We start from the raw sequence: 24,605 nt of genomic DNA, 5'->3' as shown, positions 1-24,605 counted from the left end.
ATCGCAGGGTTGAATGGCCTGCTCCTGTTTCTGTGTTCCTGTGAATATTGCACCAAAGACAGTGTACCACAGCTTCATAATGCCTTGGAGCTCCTGTGCACTGCCATCCATGTTTGTGAAATTAAAGGAATTTCACACTGTCCTGAATTCCATCCCCATTTCCGTCGTGTGGTTTCTCATGAAGAGAACATCTATCAGACAGTTTTGTAACCTCCGTGTTCCTTCTCTGAATTATGATACAGAAATGAAATGATTGCATTTCAGCTGATGGTCCTATTAGTTTTATTTAATCTCCTTCTCCAGGGTTTTGTAGGATTCATTTCTTCTGATGTTTTAAAGGATGACGTACAACTTCTGCATAATAGAGTACCAATTTAATTAAGCAATCATTCAGTGTTGAGCGTGTGCAGTAAAATAGCTGTATTGAAATGCATACAAAGTCTAGTTAAGGCTGTTGCACACTCATCAGTGCCATTGTATGTGCTGACGGCTTCTCTGCTACAAGCAGTTTTGAACCAGAGACAGTGCAGAAGGCCTTTTTGGTTCTTGGCATTAGATTGCACAAAGTGATCTCACATCATAAGCATTCACCCACTATATATTAAACTTTAAAGCACTGTTTACAGCACTGGTAATGCTAAACATGCAAGTTCCTGTTTATTCAGCGTGCTAAGGATGAAATGAGGCCATTGAACTGCTTCATTGTAAGCAGCAAAGAAGCATTTAACTGAATAACCTTGTACGTGATGTCACTTGGACCTGACGGCTCCTGTCTGGGGTAATGCAGGAATTCAGGCTTACCACCAGGAATCTAGAAGGCTGAGCAGTAAAGTTCTTCTGAAATGTTAACTCATTTCAGAAATTCGAGTCCAGTTTGAAATAAAAAGTTGCACTCTCTCAGGGCAAAAAAGTACTGAACATATTGGCTATAAATTCATCTTTTGCGACAGTGAATCAGCAGACCACTTTACTCCCCACCCAATATTCCTTTCCATCATCTTCTGGAACCAAATATTGGACAGAGTGTAAAAGGAGCTGGCTATGCACAATCGCCTGTTTTACATCACCGCCTAAGACAAGTTTATACAACCAATAGATGATTTGAAGCACCAGGTAACAGCTTCCTTTAGGAAGAGCTCCAAACAATTGTGTATAGAACAGGGTGTAATTCTTAACTAATCTATAGCAATGATACAAGCCAGCAATAGCGCCTCTCCCTCTCTTCATCCAGAAAATACTGAGTTTACTTTATATAGCCAAGGCCCCCAAGTGTAGCAACAGCCACACAATGACCTACCAAACCCGCGACCTCTACAGTCTAGAAGGCAAGGACAGCAGGCGCATGGGAACACCACCATTTCCACATTCCCCCTCAAATTACACACCATCCTGACTTGGAAATATATTACTGTTGCTTCATCGTCGCTGGGTCAAAATCCTGGAACTCCCTCCCTAACAGCACTGTGGGAGCACCTTCACCACATGGACTGCAGCAGTTCAAGAAGGCGGTTCACCACCACCTTGTCAAGGGGCAATTAGGGATGGGCAATAAATGCTGGCCTTGCCAGCAATGCCCACATCCCATGAATTAATTATATTTTTTAAAGGCCCCGGTCCCTCAAGCTCATTACCGTGTGGTCACAACTGTTTACTGAATGAATTTGAAACAAGTATGATCATATACGGTTTGAACTTTCATCTTTTTTCTTTTCTCTTCTGCCTTCAACTCTGTTGTTTACATACCCCCCACAGCCTTTATGAGCCTAAGAAATAGGAGCAGGAGTAGACCATTCGGCCCCTCGAGCCTGCTCCGCCATTCAATAAGATCATGACTGATCTTTGACCTCAACTCCACTTTCCTGCTCTATCTCCATATCCTTTGATTCCCTTAATATCCCCAAATCTATCGATCTCTGTCTTGAAAATACTTAACGACTGAGCCTCCACAGCCCTCTGGGGTAGAGAATTCCAAAGATTTGCCACCCTCTGAGTGAAAAAAATTCTCCTCATCTCAGTTCTAATTCTGAGACTGTGACCCCTGGTTCTAGATTCCCCAATCAGCGGAAACATCCTCCCTGCATTTACCCCGTCGAGCCCCTTAAGAATGTTATATATTTCAATGAAATCATCTCTCATTCTTTTGAACTCTAGAGAATATACACCTAGTCTACTCCATCGCTCCTCATTGGACAATCCCCCTATCCTAGGAATCAAACTAGTTTCCTTAGATGGAGGTTAGCTGAAATATTAACAAACCCCAGTTAGATTAGTCCGAAAATTGGAGAGTGCAGGGAAAACACCCATGGTTAAATCTGATGAGAGTCTTTAAACAAGATTCTAACTAATCTCCTGTGAAGTTGCACACACAGAGACAAGATTCTATCATCAGGGAAGTGGGGTTATGGGGTGTGGGCTAATTAGGCATGCAGACATAATTCTGTCCCCATTGTAAAGTCATACATTTTCTTCTTTGAATAGAAATTCATATGTTTACATTTATAATGGAAAGTGTCCACGTAAACCTGTCATACTGTAATTACGTCCTCCCACCAGCAGCGGCAGCACCTCCACCGGCAGCTACTTACAGCATGATGTAAAACTGGTCAGTTTTATTTGTTCTTGGGATCTGGGTGGAGCTAGCATTTACGGCTCACCCCAAGTTGCCCTAACTGAGGGACTCGCTCAGCCACTTCAGAGGGGCAAGTTAGGAGTCAATAAGATCATGGCTGATAGAAACATAGAAACTTACAGCACAGGAGGAGACCATTTTGGCCCATCGTGTCCACGCCGGCCGACAAAGAGCTGCACGGCCCTCGGTCAGCAGCCCTGAAGGCTACATATAAACCTATGAACAATGACGGAAAGGCAAAGAGCACCCAGCGCAACCAGTCCGCCTCACACAACTGCAACGCCCCTTATACTGAAACATTCTACACTCCATCCCACCCGGAGCCATGTGATCTCCTGGGAGAGGCAAAAACCAGATAAAAACCCCGGCCAATTTAGGGAGAAAAAAATCTGGGAAAATTCCTCTCCTTCGACCTCAACTCCACTTTCCTGCCCAATCCCCATATCCCTTGATTCCTTTAATATCCCAAAATCTATTGATCTCGGTCTTGAATATACTCAAAGACTGAGCCTCCACAGCCCTTTGGGATAGAGAATTCTAAAGATTCACCACCTTCTGAGTGAGAAAGATTCTCGTTGCTGTGGGACTGGAGTCACGAGTAGGCCAATCCGGGTAAGGACGGCAGATTTCCTTCCCTAAAGGACATGAGTGAACCAGTTTGGTTTTTACGACAATCCGACAGCTTCGTGGTCACTTTTACTGACGCCGGTTTTTTAATTCCAGATTTTTAAAATTGAAGTCAAATTCTCAAACTGCTTATGGTGGGATTTGAACACGTGTTCTTGGATTATTCGTCTCAGTCTCTGCATTACGAGTCCAAGTACATCATTGTACCATCCCCATAAGAATTTATAATGTATTAAGTTGACAGGCCCAAGGTTTTTGATCTAATAATACATCTATTACACATCTTTCCCTGCTTTCATACCGGATCATACTTTCCCTTGGTTCCCTGGGTTGCTGGACCGCACGGTCTTTGGCATACAGCTCATTCCAAGCCCTGTTTTAAAATATACTTCTCCAGTAATCAGAATGCTGCATCGTTGTCCATTACCAAGAATAAATACAGGAACTCAGTAACTCGATTAGACCTTTGTGAGTTAGAAATATATTCGCACACCAGCGAACTAACTCATAATTCCACAGTTGTGTTTGGAAGGTTAGACTTGAAAATTCATACCTCAAATGAGGTTTTCATCGCATCAAAAATTCTCATTCTAGTTTCATATTCTGTTAACAAGTCATTGCTATGGATTCAGATTTGGTGAAAGCATGTGGTGCACAAATATACTGTGCAGGAAGTGGTAGCATACAGGTGAGCATCGCTGATTCTCTATGTAGCGGCCTGGTGCCATGCTACCCCAGGCTTTTTCCTTGTATTGTTTTTACGTTCTTCCTTTTGCATTTCCAACTTTCTTTTCAACGATGATATAGTCTCGGCACTCCACAATCTCGCGCCGCTCCCACGTCCCGACCTCGCCACTCCTGCTGTACCTGCCCACGCTTCAATCACCGACCTGGACCTTGGTGATGTCCAATCCAGTCACCCTCTTGCACCAGCACGCGCTGCTCCAGAAGCCTCCACACTGCTCCTGAGGCCGCTCGCCGCTCCTTTTATGGCCCCGACCTGCCGCTGGTGTTCCCTCGCAGGTCGGGGCCGCCTCATGATCGGGGCCCAGGGGAGGTGTGAGTTCGGGGCCAGCAGAGGCGAGGGCCCAGGGGCAGCACGGGCCAGCCCACACTGCGATATGTGTGCGCACTAGGTCCGTGCAGCAGAGCTGGTCTCCAGTCGTCTTGGTTAATCCTTGCTACTGGACCAAGACCTAGCTCTGTCAAGCCCGTGTGGTGGCTGGTGTGCAACGGCCACCCCACTTTAAAAAAAAATCCACGCTCAGGCATCTTCCACCCTTCAACGTGCAGTTCGGGTCCTTCATTGAAATACCTGTGAACTCATCTCTTTTTTGATGTGGAAGCGGGCCATCCTCGGTACGAGGGACTGCCTAAGAAGAGAAGAGTCTCAGCAACAACAGCCCCTTGCAACAAAGCATTAAGGGGTCAAAGTTCGGTCCCGCCGTGTTTGAGTCGGTGTCACCGGCTAAGCGCTGATTTTAACGCCAGGCGGTAGGCGCCGCCTCAAACTGCAAAATTCAGTTTTGCCGCCCAAAGATGAGAGAGCAGCGCTTAAAGTGGCGTTGCACACTCTCCCTCGGGCGCCAAGGGAGCGGCGTCTCAGGAGGCTGACCGAATTTCCCCACGCTAACGTGACGGCATGAAAAAAATGAAAAAAAAAGTTTCTGCCAATTTCCCTCACCCACACATCCCCACTGGTCCCATTAATACATAAACGATTAAAAACAAATAAACCTCACCACTTACCTTGCTCCCTGGACGCTCCCGCCCCAGAATCCCCGATGTCCCACCACCTTTCCCGGGCTGTATGGACGCCTGCCGGTAAGGCCACTGTACTCACCGAACTTCGCGGCGGTCAGGGGGCGTTGCACGCTCGATGACGTCATCACATGGCTGGCGGTAGAGCGCACAGCGGTACATCTTGGCGCTGCCCCCACCACCCAACTACCGTGAGCCGAGGAACCCGGTCCCCATCGACGGTAAGGACTTAACCGACCCATAGCCGCCCCTCTCCGGCGGCAACTGGTGGTGTTAGAAGCCGAATTTCGACCCCTAGATGTTCTAATAGCCCTCTGTGTGAAAACATATTACCCCTTTATTCTTCGAGGCTCTTTACGCCTCTGTTACTGACTCACCGATTAGTGGAAACACTTTCACTATTTATCCTTTCACAAACTTTCATCACTTTAAAAACCTTTGTTGGATTTCCTCTTACCCTTTTTGGTTTTGATGAAAAGAAAACTCCTTCTAGTGAATCAGCACTTGTACCTTTGCCAATGGCTCTGATATTCATCCTGTAATGGAATGTCCAGTACTGCTCTCACTATATAAACTGTAGTCTTACCAACGTCTTGTACAAACTTCCTTGCTTCTATATTCAGTGCCTCACGTACAAAATCCAGAATCTCCTATGCCCTTATATGGTCTTTTATACCTGCACGCCCAACCTTTAAAGAGTTGTGTAATGCGTCAGTTTTAGCTCGGTGGGTAGCACTCTTGGCTCTGAGTTAGAAGGTTGTGGGTTCAAGCCCCACTTCAGAGACTTGAACTGGTGCTTCAGCGCAGTACTGAGGGAGTTAGAGGTGCTGCCTTGTGGATGTAACAAAGATCCCACTGCACTATTCGAAGAAGAGCAGGAGAGTTCTCCCCGGTGTCCTGGCCAACATTTAGACCTCAACCAACATCACTAAAAACAGATTATCTAGTCATTTATTTCATTGCTGTTTGTGGGACTATGCTGTGATGTTTCCTAAATGACAACAGTAACTGCACTTCAAAAGTGCTTAATTGGCTGTAAAGCATATTGTGGCATCCTAAGGGGCTGTATAAATGCAAGTCTTTCTTTCTGTCTGAACTCCTCGGTTTGTCTATGCCTCCATGCTGTTTCGAGCCTCACTATTTTGGGTGTACCCCCTTTCACGGTTGTTTTCCCCCAAACTATACTGATTTACGTTTCCCTGCATTGAACTGCATCTGCTACCTATCTGCCCACTCCCTAACCGATCAGTTTTCCTGCAATCTCCTGGTATTGAAGAGAAAGCCCATCTACCCTGTCAGTCCTACTCACTTTCTAGTGCTAAGTTACAAAGCAAAGTTACAAAGGGCTTGGATGAGAGAAGTGTGACTGCCTTTGGCTAGGAAGTGGAGAGTGACATTGGAGGATTGGAAATAGGGAACAAAAGTAGATGGAAAGCAACCTTTTTTTCTGCTTTAGTTAAAACAATGCTGTTGTTTCTACCGTTAGAGTTGTACCAATCCAGATTTATGTAATCTCCTCACATGTCAGTGTAACTATATTTTGTAAAGGTTCTGGATATTTGAAATCTTTACATGTGCCGCTGTTATAATTTATAAAGCTTTTTCATTTTATTGGGCTTTGCCACAGTATTCGGTTTTGTTGTACTGTCTAGCAGTACCGGTGTGCGGGATTCTTTGGCGTTCTGCTTTTTGGATTTCATGTTCTCCTGATTGTGCCTTAGCTGTTCTCCCAGGTGAGTGCCCCCTCCTGCTGCAATGTGACTTTTCCATTTCCCACATCGCCCATCTTGGTGACCTTTCTGATTAAAGTTGCCTACCAAGGGCAGTCGTGTTCAGCTCACCCATTCCCAGTGGAAGCTGGAGGAAGACTCCACAAGCTCATTTCCTGTAGGACTCCCAGGTTAGTTCAGAGGCCGGGACTATATTCAAATCCAGGGCCCAGAATCAGAGCATCCAACCTGTGGCCGTGAGGTGGCATTGAGCCCAGCTTCGCCAACTTGAGATATATGCAGATTAATGAGACCATGGGTATAATCCCCGGAGGCACTAGAGTGCATAACTATGTGGCCTATGGAGGCAAAAGCTGGGATTCCCTGGACTAAGCTAATGCACCAACCCGCAAACACAGACAAACAACATGCCATTTCCTTTGACTAACTGTCAGCAAGACCAAGGCAGATTCACAAGTACTAACAAGAAATAAGAACATAAGAAACAGAAGCAAGAGTATGCCATCTGGCCCCTCGAGCCTACTCTGCCATTCAATAAGATGACCTGATCTTGGCCTCAACTCCACTTCCCTGCCCGTTCTCCATAACCCTCGACTCCCTTATCGCTCAAAATTCTGTCTATCTCCACCTTAAATATATTCAATGACCCAGCCGCCACAGCTCTCTGGGACAGAGAATTCCACAGATTTACAACCCACTGAGAGGAAATTACTCCTCATTTCCATTTTAAATAGGCGATTCCTTATTCTGAAACTATGCCTCCTAGTTCTAGATTCCCCCACGAGGGGAAATAAAATGCTGCTAATACGTTCTTCTTTATTCGTAGGGCTTGAACGAGACAAGTTTGACAACAAGACGGTGTCCTTCGAGGAGCACATCAAGGTTGAACACAATATGTGGCACTACTTATACTTCATTGTCTTAATCAAAGTCAAGGACCCAACTGAATATACAGGTCCTGAGAGTTATGTTGCACAGATGATCGCGGTGAGTCTTCAAAGGTCTAGTGGAATTCTGTTAACGGCTAGTTACATCGTTTGTTACAAGTACTTGCAGGAATTGCTAGATGAGAAAGATCAAGGTCCATATAGTTCACACCATACTGGTAGTCACATAGTACAATAATGGAGTTGTTGACTAATCATCTTTATCAATGAGTCTCTCATTCTTTTCTCTAAGGCAGTCTCCGGTGTTGAAAATGAGTTCTAAGGTGACTGATGCCAGGTCCCGAACTTCATTTTAAAGGGTGGAAGATCCTGTTTGTGAATTCTTTTAATGTGGGGTGGCCGTTGCACACCAGCTACCACATGGACTTGACAGAGCAAGGTCTTGGTCCAATGGCAAGGAGAGCCAAGAAGATTGGAGACTAGGCTCTGCTGCAAGGGCCTAGCACACCCCCCCCCCCAAACACACATACCCCCCCCCCCCCACACACACACATTCCTACTGACCCCCTCCCTCCCTCCCTCAGATCCTCCCTCCCCGGTTTTCTACAACAAACCCAGACACGAGGCGAGGAAACCCCCAGTGGGGGAGGGCTTTGGGAACCACAGGTCCACAGTCACCCGTTCCCCTCAAGCTCGCTGCACTCACCACACGGCATGTCCCAAATTACTCATATACTGGATCCCCAAAACCTCGTCCACATGCTGTGCCCACATGGCTGATGCCTTGATGATTAAGAATTATTGCTCTGCAGGCTGGTGTGTCAAGTTCCTTGGTTTGGCATTGCAAATTCTCTTGAGTATAGAAGATTAAGGGGTGATCTAATTGAGGTGTTTAAAATGATTAAAGGAGTTAATAGGGTGGACACAGATAATGGGGCTGAAATTCCACTCTGAGGCTTCCTTCGGTCGAACGCCTCCGACCCAAAATGTTTCTATGAATGTACCTGGTGGTCCCAGAGGTGCCTTCAATTGCGGTCGGAGGCCTTCATTCGATGTGCAGCACACGGGGAGAGGACTTCCTCATAAGTAAGGAAATGCTGGAGTCACGTGGGCCTGGGCCACCAATCACTGTGCAGTATTCACATTGATAGTATAACTCAGTTTCTCCGAGCTCCCATTACTATCAATGAGAATAAACCCCTAAAACACAGAAACACAACATAATACATTTTTAAAAACACCTCACATATTTCAAATTAATTGAAATTAAAGTTAATTAAATGTTTTAGAAAAAATATATATTTTTTGGATTTTTTTTAATGTGTTTTAATAGGGGTTAAAATAAACTTACCTTAATGGACAGGGTTTTTACTCTTAAAAATGTGTAATTAAATTTAATTTTTATGTTTTAAAACTCTTACGCTCGTAAAACTAAGCTATGCTCCTACTTTTACCAGGTGTAAAAGTTTGAAGGACATTCACTGGGCAAGAAATGGGCAAATAGTCCAATCTCACCCGCACGAATGTCCTTCTCCCGGGGATGCAGAGAATCTGTCAAGCGAAATCTTGACAGATCGGAAAAGCCAGTTTTTGGCGCATGCACATTGTGTGCTGTAAACCGGCTTTTGCGAGGCCTCGCTGGGTCCGTACACACTCCATATGGACCTGGCAAGGCCGGGATTTTACCCCCACTATTTCCTCTGGTGGGGGTGTCCAGAACAAGGGGACGTAACTTTAAAATTAGAGCCAGGCCATTCAGGGGTGAAGTCGGGAAATACTTCTTCACAGAAAGGGTAGAGGAAATCTGGAACTCTGTTCCCGCAAAAAGCTGTTGAGGCTTGGGGGTCAGTTGAAAATTTCAAAACTAACATTGATAGATTTTTGCTAGTTAAGGATATTAAGGATTATGGAACCAAGTTGGGTAAATGCAGTTAATATACAGATCAGCCATGAGCTGATTGAATGGTGGAATAGGCTGAATGGCCTCCTCCTGTTCCTACGTAGACTGATAGAGGCATTATTAACACCACACTTGAGTTGGGTTCAGATTCCAGATTGACTAACTAGGTTTATTTACAGAAATTAAGCAAGTCAGGCAGATACAGAAGACCACAAGCTGTACGTCCAGTAACAGCTGTAAGTCTTTTGAACCTGCCCTCTCCTCCTGACAGTAGTCTGTGAGATGAGAGTTTATTTACTGTGCTCCAGCACTTTCAGTTCCGTGTCGCCCGGGATCATTCTGGTTATCATGCTCGCGAGGGTCAGCTTCTCTCTCTCTCTCTGTGCCTACAAGTCGATATGATCCATTATATTTTGAGCTGTCTGGAATAAGAACATAAGAAGTAGGAACAGGAGTAGGCCATTTGACTCCTGCTGCTGCACCATTCAATAAGATCATGGCTGATCTGATCATGGACTCAGCTCCACTTCCCTGCCCACTCCCCATAACCCTTTATTCCCTTATCGCTCAAAAATCTGTCTATCTCTGCCTTAAATATATTCAGGGCCCCAGCCTTCACATCTCTCTGGGGCAGAGAATTCCATAGATTTACAACCCTCTGAGAGAAGAAATTCCTCCTCATCTCAGTTTTAAATGGGCGGCCCCTTATTCTAAGACTATGTCCCCTAGTTCTAGTATCCCCTATGAGTGGAACTATCCTCTCTGCATCCACCTTGTCCAAGCCCTTTCATTATCTGATAAGTTTCAATAAGATCACCTCTCATTCTTCTGAACTCCAATGTGTATAGGACCAACCTATCCTCATAAGTCAACCTCCTTATCTCCAGAATCAACCTGGTGAATCTTCTTTGAACAGCCTCCAATGCAAGTATATCCTTCCTTAAATACGGAGACCAAAACTGTACGCGGTACTCCTGGTGTGGCCTCACCAATACCCTGTACAGTTGTAGCAGGACTTCTCTGCTTTTATACTCTATCCCCCTTGCAATAAAGACCAACGTTCCATTTGCCTGCCTGATTACTTGCAGTACCTGCATACTCACTTTTTGTGTTTCATGCACAAGGACCCCCAGGTCTTACTTTACTGCAGCACTTTGCAATTTTTCTCCATTTAAATTATAATTCGCTTTTCTATTATTTCTGCCAAAGTGGATAATCTCATTTCACATTATACTCCATCTACCACATTTTTGCCCACTCTGTATCCCTTTGCAGATTTTTTGGGTCCTCCTCACAATTTGCTTTCCCACACGTCTTTGTATCATCAGCAAACTTGGCTGCATTACACTCGGTCTCTTCATCCAAGTCATTAATATAGATTGTAAATAGTTGAATACCCAGCACCGATCCCTGCGGCACCCCACTAGTTACTGTTTGCCAACCGGAAAATGACCAATTTATCCCGACTCTGTTTTCTGATCATTAGCCAATCCTCTATCTATGGTAATATATTACCCCCAACCTGTGAGCTTTTATCTTGTGCAGTAACCTCTTATGTGGCACCTTATCAAATGCCTTCTGGAAATCCAAATACATCACATCCACTGGTTTCCCCTTATCCACCCTGTGCGTTACATCCTCAAAGAACTCCAGCAAATTTGTCAAACGTGATTTCCCTTTCTTAAAACCATGCGGATGAACGGATGGTTTAACTGCACCTCTTAAACATGCAGGGTGGAATTCCACCTCGGTGGTGGGTGAGTGAACTTTGGGAAGGTTTTATTAACGACTTGGAAGAAGGGACTGAGTGTAACGTAGCCAAGTTTGCTGACGATACAAAGATGGGAGGAAAAGCAATGTGTGAGGAGAACACACAAAATCTGCAAAAGGACATAAACAGGCTAAGTGAATTAGCAAAAATTTGGCAGATGGAATAATGTTGGAAAGTGTGAGGTCATGCACTTCGGCAGAAAAAGCAAAGAGCAAGTTATTATTTAAATGGATAAAGATTGCAAAGTGCTGCACTACAGCGGGGCCTGGGGGTACTTGTGCATGAAACACAAAAGGATAGTATGCAGGTACAGCAAGTGATCAGGAAGGCCAATGGTATCTTGGCCTTTATTCAAAGGGGATGGAGTATAAAAGCAGGGAAGTCTTGCTACAGTTATACAGGGTATTGGTGAGGCCACACCTGGAATACTGCGTGCAGTTTTGGTTTCCGTATTTACGCAAAGATATACTTGCTGTGGAGGCAGTTCAGAGAAGGTTCACTAGGTTGATTCTGGGGATGAGGGGGTTGACTTATGAGCAAAGGTTGAGTAGGTTGGGCCTCTACTCATTGGAACTCAGAAGAATGAGAGGTGATCTTATCGAAATGTATAAGATTATGAGGGGGCTTGACAAGGTGGATGCAGAGAGGATGTTTCCACTGATGGAGGAGACTAGAACTATAGAGGGCATGATCTTAGAATAAGGGGCCGCCCATTTAAAACAGAGATGAGAAATTTCTTCTCTGAGGGTTGTAAATCTGTGGAATTTGCTGCCTCAGAGAGCTGTGGAAGCTGGGACATTGAATAAATTTAAGATAGAAATAGACAATTTCTTAAACGATAAGGGGTTATGGGGAACGGGCAGGGAAGTGGAGCTGAGTCCATGATCAGATCAGCCATGAGCAGTCTCGAGGGGCCATATGGCCTACTCCTGCTCCTATTTCTTATGTTCTTATGTTAATGTTTAACCAGCCAGGTCACACCACATTGCGGGAGCGCTGAGCAGGCCTGGCGTTAGCGGTAGGCATGGCGGAGTGTGACATCTTGTCCTAGGTCGAGGGGGGTATTTATGTAGATTAGCGGACCTTGTGGGAAGACAAAGAGTGAAGAGGCGGTGCCCATTATGATCAGTTTCCTTTCAAATGAAATACATTATTAAAAGTTCTTATATAACGCTCTTGAGTAAAATGCTTTCAGCTGAGTCACACCAGCTGAGAAGACTGTGAGTAGGTTCAACAATGGGAACATGTCTCTGCGTGAATAACTGCCTAAAGACCTTATGTCTGCCTTTCTTTTTTAAAAACCACGAGCACAGAATGGTGATTGTAACATGCCATGGGGGAAAACGGTGACTTTGGTGAGGAATTTGTCGGGAGGTCATTGGGTGCATTTGGTGTCGGGTCGAGTGGAAATGTTTTTTTTTGACCGTGGGTCGGGACCCCGCTGTCAACCCACCACCATACTACTTTCCCAGATGTCGGGTCGGTCCGGGCTGAAGAGACCCGACATGCAGCGGCGGGGGAGGTAGCTTAGGTCATTATGACCTTGTTAACAGTACTTCAAACAGTATCTGGAGCTCCAGCTTGTCCACGGGATCCATGCTGCTCGGGAATCCTGTCAGCTAAGGACAGCGGGAGCTGTGTGACCATGAATTCATTTCTTTACTTGACGCTGCAAATGTGCTATAAAAGCTCCCATCTCTCAGCTGTTCACTTTCCAAGATCAGAAGCTGCTGTTTACTGCATTTGGAAGGCAGATTGAGCTTTATGCAGGTTGCAAGTGTTTGGAGCAAACCACCTATCAAGTGTCACCTCATTGGAACAGCCTCTCTCACCATTGACAAATCGCTTCTGCCATATCAAGTTCACCTGCCATCTATTACATTAGCATCGATGCCCTTGAAACTCTCTCACCTTGGCCCTCAAAATCCCTCCCAATCATCCCCAACACCACCACCAGCACCAACAACAACAACGCCAACCTTCTCCGCAATCAACTGATGCTACACAGGGCATCAGCACCCGACCACATTGCTGCCCAAGATGCTAGGGATGGCCCCACCATGGCACATATTTACTTCACTTGACGCTATACACCCTGGCTGCCACATGATGTACCAGGTTGGCTCCACCCCACACCAGCACCATCAAGTATCTCTACAATGACCAAGCCATTCCTTTCACACTCATCATTATTGCGGGGGGTACCGTTATGTCTCACCATTCACTGCAACTCACTAAGTCACTTCCAAAGGTGCACACAAATCTGTCCAAGAATGCAAAGTTTTGAAAATAAAGATTTCAATGTTTGACAGCACATTATCAGAAACTTTACATGAACATTGGCTAAAACACCCAAGTGCCTACCCTTGTGAGTTGTTAGTTGGTATGATTGGATTAGGCTGAGGGTGAGTGTGAGGGGTGGCTAGTGAGATGGAGAAGTGATGAGGTAGTTAGAGAGGGATGGATGGAGGTGCACAATAAGTGGTGTGAGTAAGGATGTGCAGGAGTAGGGTAGGGAAGACAGAGTGATGGGAATGTGATGATTGGCACAGCAGGATGAGGTGTTGAGTGTGACTTTGCAGTAACGTTTTGTGATCTACTGAGATCATTGAAAGGTTTGCGCCACTGCAGCCTGGTCCTCCTGACGAAATCCCTGCTTGTGCCCTCCTGTGCAATATGCAACCAGGCTGTATATGGAGGGAGTCATGGGAGAGCCTAGATGCAGCCGTGCACCTTTATGCAGTGCTTGTCAGTGTTTGCAGCGCCTCAATGCTGTAGAACACTGACAGCACAACTGTCAAACTAAATTTGCGCGTTATCCCTTTAAGGAAACCAGCTGATGACACATCATCAAATGACATAATCAGACCTGCTTCCTTCAATTGGCCGGCAAACGCGCTGGGCGGACTTAACAAGCCCAAACATGGTAAAATCATTTCATAGAGCGGGCGGTGACCCGGCCACACTGGACCCGCCGAGGTAGGCGAAATCGCGGCCTTTGGGCGTGCAGTTCCCAAAGCTCTGCATCACTGGGCTTTCTTCGCCCCATATCTGGATCTGCTGTAGACTCATTGATCGAGATTGATTGCCGTAATTAGCCAACAACTCCATTATCGTTGTATCATGTGACTCCCAGGATGGCAGAAGGCAAACTAGATGGACTTTGATTTTTTTTTGTCTAGAAATTCCTACGTTATAGTGAATGCAGAATGAGCCCTGTTGAGAGTAGACTGCCTTGTACAGCAACCTTTTGTACAATTCTAGGATTAATCAACAGCACAACAAAATTGTACAGCTATAAAAACAGAAAGTGCTGGAATCTGAAATAAAAGCAGAGAATGCTGGAAATCTCAGCAGGTCAGGCAGCATCTGTGGAGAGAAACAGAGTTAACGTTTCAGGTCGATAACCCATATTTCAGATTTTCAGCCTCCACAGTATTTTGCTTTTGTAAAATTGTACAGATGCTTGCTGTACAAAAGTCTACTCTGAACTATCAGTTTAAAAAAAACAAGCCTTGAAATGGTAACAGAATTAGTAATTAGTTAGACGGCCATTAAAGCAACCATACATTAATTGTAGTTATTGCTTATAACAAAATGTAAATTCTATTTGCATTGTAGAATTTTATGACACTACTTTGTGCAACAGCTTTTTGTCTAGGTGTTTTTTATTGCTTTGTTTTTTGTGCAGTGTGTTTTGATTTACCTTGTATGTAAATAGACCAGGAAGTCCCCAAGTTTAGTACCCAGTCTATACTTTGTTAACTGAACCCAACCAGGGTGGGACCTGGTGTGCTGTAATTGGCCGCAGTACCACTGGGCTAGGGAGGGTTAATGTCGGCCACAGTGTCTGTTCCTGATAGTTCCCTGCTGGAAGGTCAGTGACAGGACTCGGCTCAGTTGTGATGGCCCCCATGATGGAACAGACCGCCAATGCCATTAAACTCACACAGGAAGAATAGCTACCCTGGGTGAACTGAAAATAACCGAACATAGGAACAAGAGTCAGCCATTCAGCCCCTCGAGCCTGCTCTGCCATTGTATTTGACCACGACTGCTCTGCATTTCAAGCCCACTTACCCAACATAAGAATATAAGAATTAGGAGCAGGAGTAGACCATACAGGCCCTCGAGCCTGCTCCGCCATTCAATGAGATCATGGCTGATCTTCGACCACAACTCCACTTTCCCGCCCGATCCCCATATCCTTTCATTCCCGTGAAGTCCAAAAATCTAACGATCTCAGCCTCAAATATACTCAACGATTCAGCATCCACAGCCCTTTGGGGTAGAGAATTCCAAAGATTCACAATCCTCTGAGTGAAGTGATTTTTCCTCATCTCTATCTTAAATGGCCAACCCCTTATCCTGAGACGGTGCCCCCTAGTTCTGGACTCTCAAGCCAGGGGAAACAACCTCTCAGCATCTACCCTGTCAATCCAACTCAGAATCTTATGTTTCAATGAAATCATCTCTCATTCTTCTAAAGTCCTTAGAGGGTATTGTCGCAGTCTACTCAATCTCTCCTCGTAGGACAACCCTCTCGTCCCAGGAATCAACCCAGTGAATATTTGCTGCACTGCCTCTAAAGCATGTATGTCCTTCCTCAGATAAGGAGACCAAAACTGTGCACAGTACTCCAGGTGTGGGTCTCACTATAGCCCTGTACAATTGTAGTAAGATTTCCTTACTCTTGTACTCCAACCCTCTTGCAATAAAGGCCCTTCCTCCCTTTTCCTTACCTTTTGCTCCATATCCCTTGATATCCTTGTCGAACAAAAATTGATTGATCAGTGTTGAAAGTTTAAAAACATTTTTTAAAGGATTATTTCAGTCTGACTCCTCCCTATATTTTCAGTGACTGATATTAAAGAATATATACCAAATAAAAAAGAATGTTCTATTGCTGTCGCCTGCCCTCTCAGTTGGACGTAAAATATCCCATGGCATTATTCAAAGAAGAGCAGGTTTTTAAAAATTCGTTCATGGGATGTGGCATCACTGGCAAGGCCAGCATTTATTGCCCATCCTTAATTGCCTTTGAGAAGGTGGTGGTGAGCCGCCTGTTATGGTGAACTGCTGCAGTCCGTGTGGTGAAGGTACTCCCACAGTGCTGTTAGGGAAGGGAGTTCCAGGATTTTGACCCAATGACGATGAAGGAACGGCAATATATTTCCAAGTCAGGATGGTGTGAGACATGGAGGGGAACGTGGAGGTGATGGTGTTCCCATGCGCCTGCTGTCCTTGTCCTCCTAGGTGGTGGAGGTCGCAGGTTTGAAGGTGCTGTCGATGAAGACTTGGCGAGTTGCTGCAGTGCATCTTGTAGATAGTATAAGTTTGCACAGGGCACATACTTCCTATCCATTATTATCTCAGGATTGTGGTCACACTTTTCTGTCAACATTTACCATTATAAATTACTATCTCAACATTTCCCCTTTAGTTTTGCTCTGTAAATTGTTGTGACATAGTTGCAAGCTTTTGACAATAGTTGGCTCTGTGGACGAGGTTCTTGAAGTCTCTCTGCGACCTCTGTCACCGTCTTCCATATACAAAAAGCCCATAAACTCATCAGCTGACTAGGCAGTGAACTGGAAAAGATTATGAACTCTTGTAACAATAAAGGCTGTGTGCTGTTAACACAAAGCAGCAGAACTTCTAACGTGTCAGATTATGCAAACTATTGTTTTTATTCTTTGGTAGATGTGATCGTATGCAACCAGTTTTAATGGTGCAGAAAAACAGTTTTGTTAATAATCTCCTAATTTGCAATACATGGCTAAACGTTGCATATTGAGAGGGAGATTTTCTTTGTCTCTTTATTATAATAATACCTTTTATTTATATAGCGCCTTTAACGTAGTAAAATGTCCCAAGGCACTTCCCAACAGTGTTACAACATGTTAGCTATTGACCATTGAGGGAAAAAGAGAAACAGCGGGAGAAGGAAGTGTAAAAGAGGTAAAAAGGCTCGGGTCTGAAGCAGCAGCCAAAATGCGCACACAGATAGATACAGGCGAAAACATAATTAAAAAATTCTAATTACATTGTAAATAATACAGTAAAAGTATATTATTCTATGATGGCAGTGCAATAACCTTTTGAGATTCTCTTTAACATTCCCTTCATACATTTTTATGGTAAACAGTATATCGCCCCTGAATTGTTCACATATATTGAATACCATTTATCCTCCACAGTAAGTCATTATTACATTTGCATAACGGATGTCTGCAGCTGCTAGCAGTGAATTTCTGACTCCCAGGTTTCGATGATTTGAGAAAGAACATTTAACTTCAGCAAGTATGTTGTATTTGTGACTAGCCTGTTCCTGATTGTGCAATTTAATGTTAGGTTATGCTCGCATAGACACTGGAGCATTAACCCATGCTAGTGACACCCATACACACTTCTGGCTCCCCAATCCTTGTCTCTTTGCAACCTGTGTCTACGTTCTCTGAAAATGCTGGAAATCTCAGTGGGTCAGGCAGCATCTGTGGCGAGGAACAGAGTTAACATTTTGGGTCTGTGACCCTTCGTCAGAACTGGCGAATGATCGAAATGTAACAGATTCTTAAGGAGCACTGAAGGGGGGAGGGGAGGATAGAACAAAAGGGAAGATCTGTGATAGGGTGGAAGACGGGAAAGATTAGAGAGACAAAAGGGATGATGGGCCGACTTGAGATGGTAATGGCAGAAGTTTAAAAAAAGATGAGTCTGGATAGGGTGTGAATGGCAGAATAATTACCAGCTGCCATGGGAAACAGAGATTTTGTCTCTCCTAATATCATCATCTTTGTCTCAGAATATATCAGACTACATTTCTGTGAGGTGCCTTGGGATGTTTCTCTCCCTTACTATATAAATGCAAGTTGCTCTATAAATGCAAACTCTCTCTTTCTTGTAGAGTTATACAATCATTATAAATTTACGACACTAATTAGGCTATAAGTTTCTTGCATTGCAACAGAGACTGCACTTCAAAAGTACTTCATTGGCTGTAAAGCACTTTGGGATGTCTTGAGGTGGTGAAAGGCGCTATATAAATGCAAGTCTTTCTTTCTAGTCTTTCATACTTTAGGTAATTGAACAGTCAAGTGCATAATTCTATCCAAAAACAAATCTCTGTTCGGTTATCAAATCTTACTGTATCTGAGACTAATGTCGATGATTGATTGCAGGAGAAGAACCTGGATTGGTTCCCTCGGATGCGTGCCATATCATTGGTTAGTAATGAAGGCGATAGTGAACAGAACGAAATCAGAAGTTTACAAGATAAGTTGGAAACCACCATGAATCTGGTGATACAGTTGTCCGGTCAGCTTTCAGAACTGAAAGAGCAGGTAAAGAAACAATTTAAACACTGGTCAATGTTTCTATCACTCAACTGCTCTCTCTGAGCAAGTTCCCCCACTCCTCCGAGCCTCTAGGTGGGGCCACCTATGTGGCAGATCACTACATTGGCAAGGAGTTCCTTCTTACTCCACACTACAAACTATTGGAGTAATTTTTCACCTTCACTGTCTGGGCATTAATCTGGGGCAGTGGATCAGCCACCTATTGTAGAAACCGCCCGATTTTCATCCAGTTGGTTTCAATGGAATGAAAACTGTTCTTCAGTAGGTGAACGATCGGCTGCCCCAGATTAATGCCCAGGTGGTGAAGGTTGCCTAGTAGGCACCTATGATGGTGAGAAAAATTCATGCCACAGATGATTACACCCTCACGTTGTTTCCAGTGATTGAGAAGATAGTACAAGGAGGACCTGGATCGAAGATTAAATGTCAGAGATTTAGGACAGAGAGCAGGAGAAACTTGTTTTACACAGAAGGTTGTGTTGGTGACTGAAACGGAGACCCTGGGGCCAAAATTACTCCTTTCTGGCCACCTGAAAGCCATGACCACGGGTCGATGCGGAATGGCCACCGAGTCTCCGCGGAGGGGCCACCATTTTAAAAATGGCCCTTCCTCGGGTTTGGAGGAGTGTAGGGGACCGCTTTTGCCCTTCCCCTTTAACTGAAGGGGAGAGCCGTTGCGATGTGGCAACGTGATGACATCATCAACGCGGCGCTGATGACTGGTCAGGGCGGTGGACCCGCTGTAAGGGCACTTCCGGCCCGCACTCAACCGGAACACCGCACCGAACCAAAAAAATACCGAGCGGTGAACTTCTCCGGTATCTCCGCCCCGGTCCAGTCCAAAACGTTTGTGACGGGGCTCAATTTCGACCCCCGTGTCATCCTTAAAGGATAGATTAGATAGTTGATGAAAGGTAAATGGATATGGGACCAGGGCTTCCACATGGGATTAAGATATTGGTCGTTTGAAGGATAAAGACCAACACCAACTGGTTGGGCTGAACAAATGTCATTTCAGTGTAATTCTATGAGCCACAAACAGCAGAAAGGGTAGAATGCAGCTCATTTGATGAATCCAGAATGAGTGGTTTTGATAGAGTAGATACGGAGAAACAGTTTCCATTGGCAGGAGGGTCGGTAAGATGGTAACCAAAGGACACAGATTTAAGATAATTGGCAAAAAAGACAGTGGGGTGGGTGGAGGAGATGAGGAGAAATAATTTTACGCAGTGAGTTGTTATGATCTGGAATGCACTGCCTGAAAGGGTGGTGGAGGCAGATTCAGTCGTAACTTTCATCATCATCATAGGCAGTCCCTCGGAATCGAGGAAGACTTGCTCCCACTCTTAGAATGAGTCCTTTGGTGGCTGAACTGTCCAATACGAGAACCATAGACTCTGTCACAGTTGGGACAGATAGTTGTTGAGGGAAAGGGTGGGTGGGACTGGTTTGCCGCACACTCTTTCCGCTGCCTGCGCTTGTTTTCTGCATGCTCTCGGCGATGACACTCGAGGTGCTCAGCGCCCTCTCAGATGCTCTTCCTCCTCTTAGGGCGGTCTTTGGCCAGGGACTCCCAGGTGTCGGTGGGGCTGTTGCACTTTATCAGGGAGGCTTTGAGGGTGTCCTTGTAATGTTTCCTCTGTCCACCTTTGGTAACTTTCAAAGGGGAATTGGATATATACTTGAAAGGGGAAAAAAAATCCGGGGCTATGGGGAAAGAGTGGGGAGGAATGGAACTTGTTGGACAGCTCCTTCAAAGAGGCATGATGGGCTGAATGGCCTCCTTCCGGACTGTGTGATTGTACTTTGATCCGGGTTTTATTTTATTATATAGATGACCGAGCAGAGGAAGAACAAGCAACGACTGGGCTTTCTCGGACCAAACACGCCTCACATGAATCATCACGTGGTATCACATTGAGGACCAGTGATGGGCATTCAGGACATACTTCCACAAAATCATCTGCTGGGGACCAATGATACTCGTTGAGATCACGTTTTTATATTTGAAAAAAATGCCTTAATAACTGGATTGAAGCAATTTAGAAGGACACCCGTGTGGTCAGAGACCTGACTCAATATCTACTGTAGGAGTGTCCTCTGTATATCCCTGTGTGTGTCCGCCTTGGTGGTGCCTTCATGCTCGCTCACCCTGCGTTCCAATCTTCTTGTTCGTAATCCTCGTGCGTTTCCTGCACTTTGATTAATTAAAATACTCAGCGTTGTTGTCTCACAACTGGTTATAAGGTGGTGAGCATTTTTTTAAATTTTATTTTATTATTTCTTGGGATGTGGGCGTCACTGGCATTTATTGCCCATCTCTAGCTGCCCTTGAGAAGGTGAGGTGGGCATCCTGCTGGGAACCTCTGCAGTCCGTGTGGCAAAGGTGCTTCCGCAATGGTGTTCTGCACGATTTTGACCCAGGAACAATAAAGGAATGGTGATGTATGTCCAAGTCAGGACGATGTGTCACTTGGAGGAGAATTTTGAGGTGCCCTTGTCCTTAGAGGTCACAGCTTTGGGAGGTGCTGCTGGAGTTGATTTGGCGAGTTGCTGCAGTCCACCCTGAAGACAGTACACATGGCGGCCACGGTACACAGTAGTGGATGTCCTGGTTAGTGTGGAGTTTCTTGAGTGTTGTTGGAGCTGCACCCATCCAGGCAAGTGGAGAGTATTCCATCACACTCCTGACTTGTGCCTTGCTGGAGATGGTCATTGCCTGGCACTTGTGTGCTGCAGATGTTACTTAAGGAGCTCAGCTTTTTTTTTTAAGTCTCTTTGTGTGGTGTGGATGTTACTTGCCACTTATCAGTCCAGGCCAGGTTGTTGTCCAGGTCTTGCTGCATGTGGGCACAGACTGCTTCATTATGTGAGCAATTGTGAATGGAGCTGAACAGTGTGCAATCATCAACAAAGAGGCTATCAATGAACCAGCTGGAAATAGGTGAGCCGAGGATGTTGCTCTGAAGAACTCCTGCAGCAATGTTCTGGGGCTGAAATGATTGGCATCTAACATCCACAACCATCTTCCTTTGTGCTAGGTATGACTCCAATGGAGAGTTTTCCCCCTGATTCGCATTGACTTCAGTTTTACTAGGGCTCCTTGATACCACACTCAGTCAAATGCTGCCTTGATGTCAAGGGCAGTCACTGTCACCTCACCTCTGGAATTCAACTCTTTTGTCCAAGTTTGGAAGTAGGCTGTAATGAAGTCTAGAGCCAAGTGGTCCTGGCGGAAAGAGCATCGGTGAGCAGGTTATTGGTGAGTAAGTGTCGCTTGATAGCACTGTTGACGACACCTTCCATCACTTTGCTGATGATTGAGAGTAGACTGATGGGGCGGTAATTGGCCAGGTTGGATTTGTCCTGCTTTTTGTGGACATACCTGGGCAGTTTTCCACATTGTTGGGTAGATGACCATATTGTAGCTCTAATGAAATAGCTTAGTTAGAGGAGTGGCTAGCTCTGGAGCACAGGTCTTCAGCACTGCAGCCGGGATGTTGTCAGGGCCCAGAAGTCTTTGCTGTATCCAGTGCGCTCAGCCGTTTCTTGATGTTACGTGGAGTGAATCGAATTGGGTGGGAACCTCAGGAGGAGCCCGATATGGATCATCCACTCGGCACTTCTGGCTGAAGATGGTTGCAAACGTTAGTTGTTTAATTTTTCACCACCATTCATGACTGGATGTGGCAGGACTGCAGAGCTTTGATCTGATCTGTTGGTTGTGGGATCGCTGAGCTCTGTCGATAGCATGCTGCTTCCGCTGTTTAGCATGCATGTAGTCCTGTGTTGTAGCTTCCCCAGGTTGGCACCTCATTTTTAGGTATGCCTGGTGCTGCTCCTGGCATGCTCTTCTACACTCCTCATTGAACCAGGGTTGGTCTCCTGGCTTGATGGTAATGGTGGAGTGAGGAATATGCTGGGCCATAAGGTTTTATATTGTTTTGGAATACAATGTATTGTATATATTGATGGCCCACAGCGCCATATGGATCTTGGGATTTCAGCTGCTAAATCTGCTCTTAGTCTATCCCGCTTAACACAGTGATCTTGTTCCAGTGCCTGTATTTCCTATACTCCGTGTCCATAGTTAAGATACTTAGCGTGTTGTCTCATAGTTGATTACTAGATTGTGACCACAGAGCACTGAAGCAATTTAGATGGATAGACACATGGTCAGAGGCTTGTCTTAATATCTACCAGAGGGACGTTCCCTGTGCATTTCCCTGTGAGACCTTGCTGGCAATACCTTCATACTAGCTCGTCCTGCATTCCAATCCCCCAGTCCATAAATCTCAAGTTTCCCACAGAACCAGTGCATGTTTCCTAATTAATTGATCTGATCGTTGTGTTTAAAATGGTAAAAGGATTCTACAGGGTAGATTCAGATCAACTCTGGTGGGGTGATTCCAGAACAAGAGGGAATAATCTTAAACTTAGAGCCAGGCCGTTCAAGAGTGAGAACCGGAAGCATTTTTTCACACAAAGGGTAGTGGAAATCTGGAAAACTCTCCCTCAAAAAGCTGCAGAAGTTGGGGAGTCAATTTTTAAACTTTCCAGACTGGGATCAATAGATTTTTGTTGAAAAGACCGTAAATAGAGTTGAGGTGCAGTCCAGCTATGATCTAATTGAACAGGCTCAAGAGGCTGAATGGCCTACTCCTGTTCCTATGTTCAGTCCTCTGTGTTCCACATCTTGTGAGGAACTGCCAGATGACAACACTGAGTATTTTGGCTGGAATAACTAGAGTCTGTGAAACAGTCGCATATTGCAGAATGTTTGATTCCTGGGATAACTGGACCACTGATTATAATGGGTAAACTCAGCCAATGAGCAACCTTGTGCATGTTCCTTGAACTGTAAAGCTTATATTGAACTGTGGTATAAAGCTTATATTGAACTGCGATATAAAGCTTATATTGAATTGCGGTATAAAGCTTATATTGAACTGATATAAAGCTTATATTGAATTGCGGTATAAAGCTTATATTGGGGACCAAAGTGGTTTGATTGAAAGGAAGAGGGAGTAAGTGGAAGGAATAGCAAGGAACGCTTCACATTCTGCGATGGAGGAACCTATCCAAATAGGGATTATTGGGAAGCAGTGAATTTTACAGCTGTGCTCTGGAGGGCCCCAACTACATATCTTGACTAAAGACACTTTTGCTTTCTTGAAGCCACTTTGAATGTATCTAACCTTTTGATGTCATCAAATTTGTAAAGGTACTGGAGCATAAAATATTTTTATACACTGAACCAATTGAACTACAAAGGATGTATGACATTAAAAATATTAATTTTGTATATTAATGAGGGAAATCACTGAGATATTTTGCTGCATCAAAGAACCCAAAGGGTTTGTTTTGTTTTTTAAATGTGGTATTTATATGGTTTAATTTCAATATCCTGCATTAACTGCAAAGTATTGGGAAGGCAATGGAAATCTCCAATTAAATCATCATTACAAAACCTTTTTAACTGGTATTATTTGTACGGCCTTTGTGAAAAGAGGTGAAGGTCTTAATTGGTTCTGACTGGATGATGTGTTTGCATCTTTTAAACTAATAAAGCTTATCTTTTTTTAGTGAAGAGTATTTGATTAATCGCCACAGCCTGGCTGTTGGCTGCAGTTGTGCTATTGCAGGCCTAACCATTGATTTTGGTTTTGAAGATTACAAACTAACCTTATCTTCCTGTTTTCAATACACGAGCAATTCCTGCACTGCAGGCCAGCAAAATGACAGAAAGCAGATCATCCCGTGCAGTGCTGAGGGAGTGCTGCACTGTCGGAGGTGCCGTTAAACCGAGGTCCCGTCTGTTCTCTCAGGTGGACGTAAAAGATCCCATGGCACTATTTCGAAGAAGAGCAGGGGAGTTATCCCCGGTGTCCTGGCCAATATTTATCCCTTAATTAACCCTAAAAACAGATTATCTGGTCATT

The 24,605-nt window shown here is 44.8% G+C and overlaps 1 protein-coding gene across 3 annotated transcripts in view; it reads left to right on the top strand.

Annotated features, from left to right (window-relative positions):
- itpr2 (inositol 1,4,5-trisphosphate receptor, type 2) overlaps positions 1-24,248 on the top strand; it is a 404,634-nt gene extending 380,386 nt beyond the window's left edge. For all 3 annotated transcript variants that reach the window (XM_070897635.1, XM_070897634.1, XM_070897633.1), the window contains 3 exons: positions 7,574-7,734; positions 18,487-18,648; positions 20,498-24,248. In XM_070897635.1, coding sequence (XP_070753736.1) covers positions 7,574-7,734; positions 18,487-18,648; positions 20,498-20,584 — 410 coding nt within the window. In that variant the 3' untranslated portion in view covers positions 20,585-24,248. The remainder of the gene's footprint in view (positions 1-7,573; positions 7,735-18,486; positions 18,649-20,497) is intronic.
- Positions 24,249-24,605: the final 357 nt, after the last annotated feature.

The sequence above is a fragment of the Pristiophorus japonicus genome, chromosome 13, assembly GCF_044704955.1.
Source record: "Pristiophorus japonicus isolate sPriJap1 chromosome 13, sPriJap1.hap1, whole genome shotgun sequence".
NCBI lineage: Eukaryota > Metazoa > Chordata > Chondrichthyes > Pristiophoridae > Pristiophorus > Pristiophorus japonicus.
The sequence above is the reverse complement of the archived record's forward strand: the minus strand, read 5'-3'. Positions and strand labels throughout refer to the sequence as shown.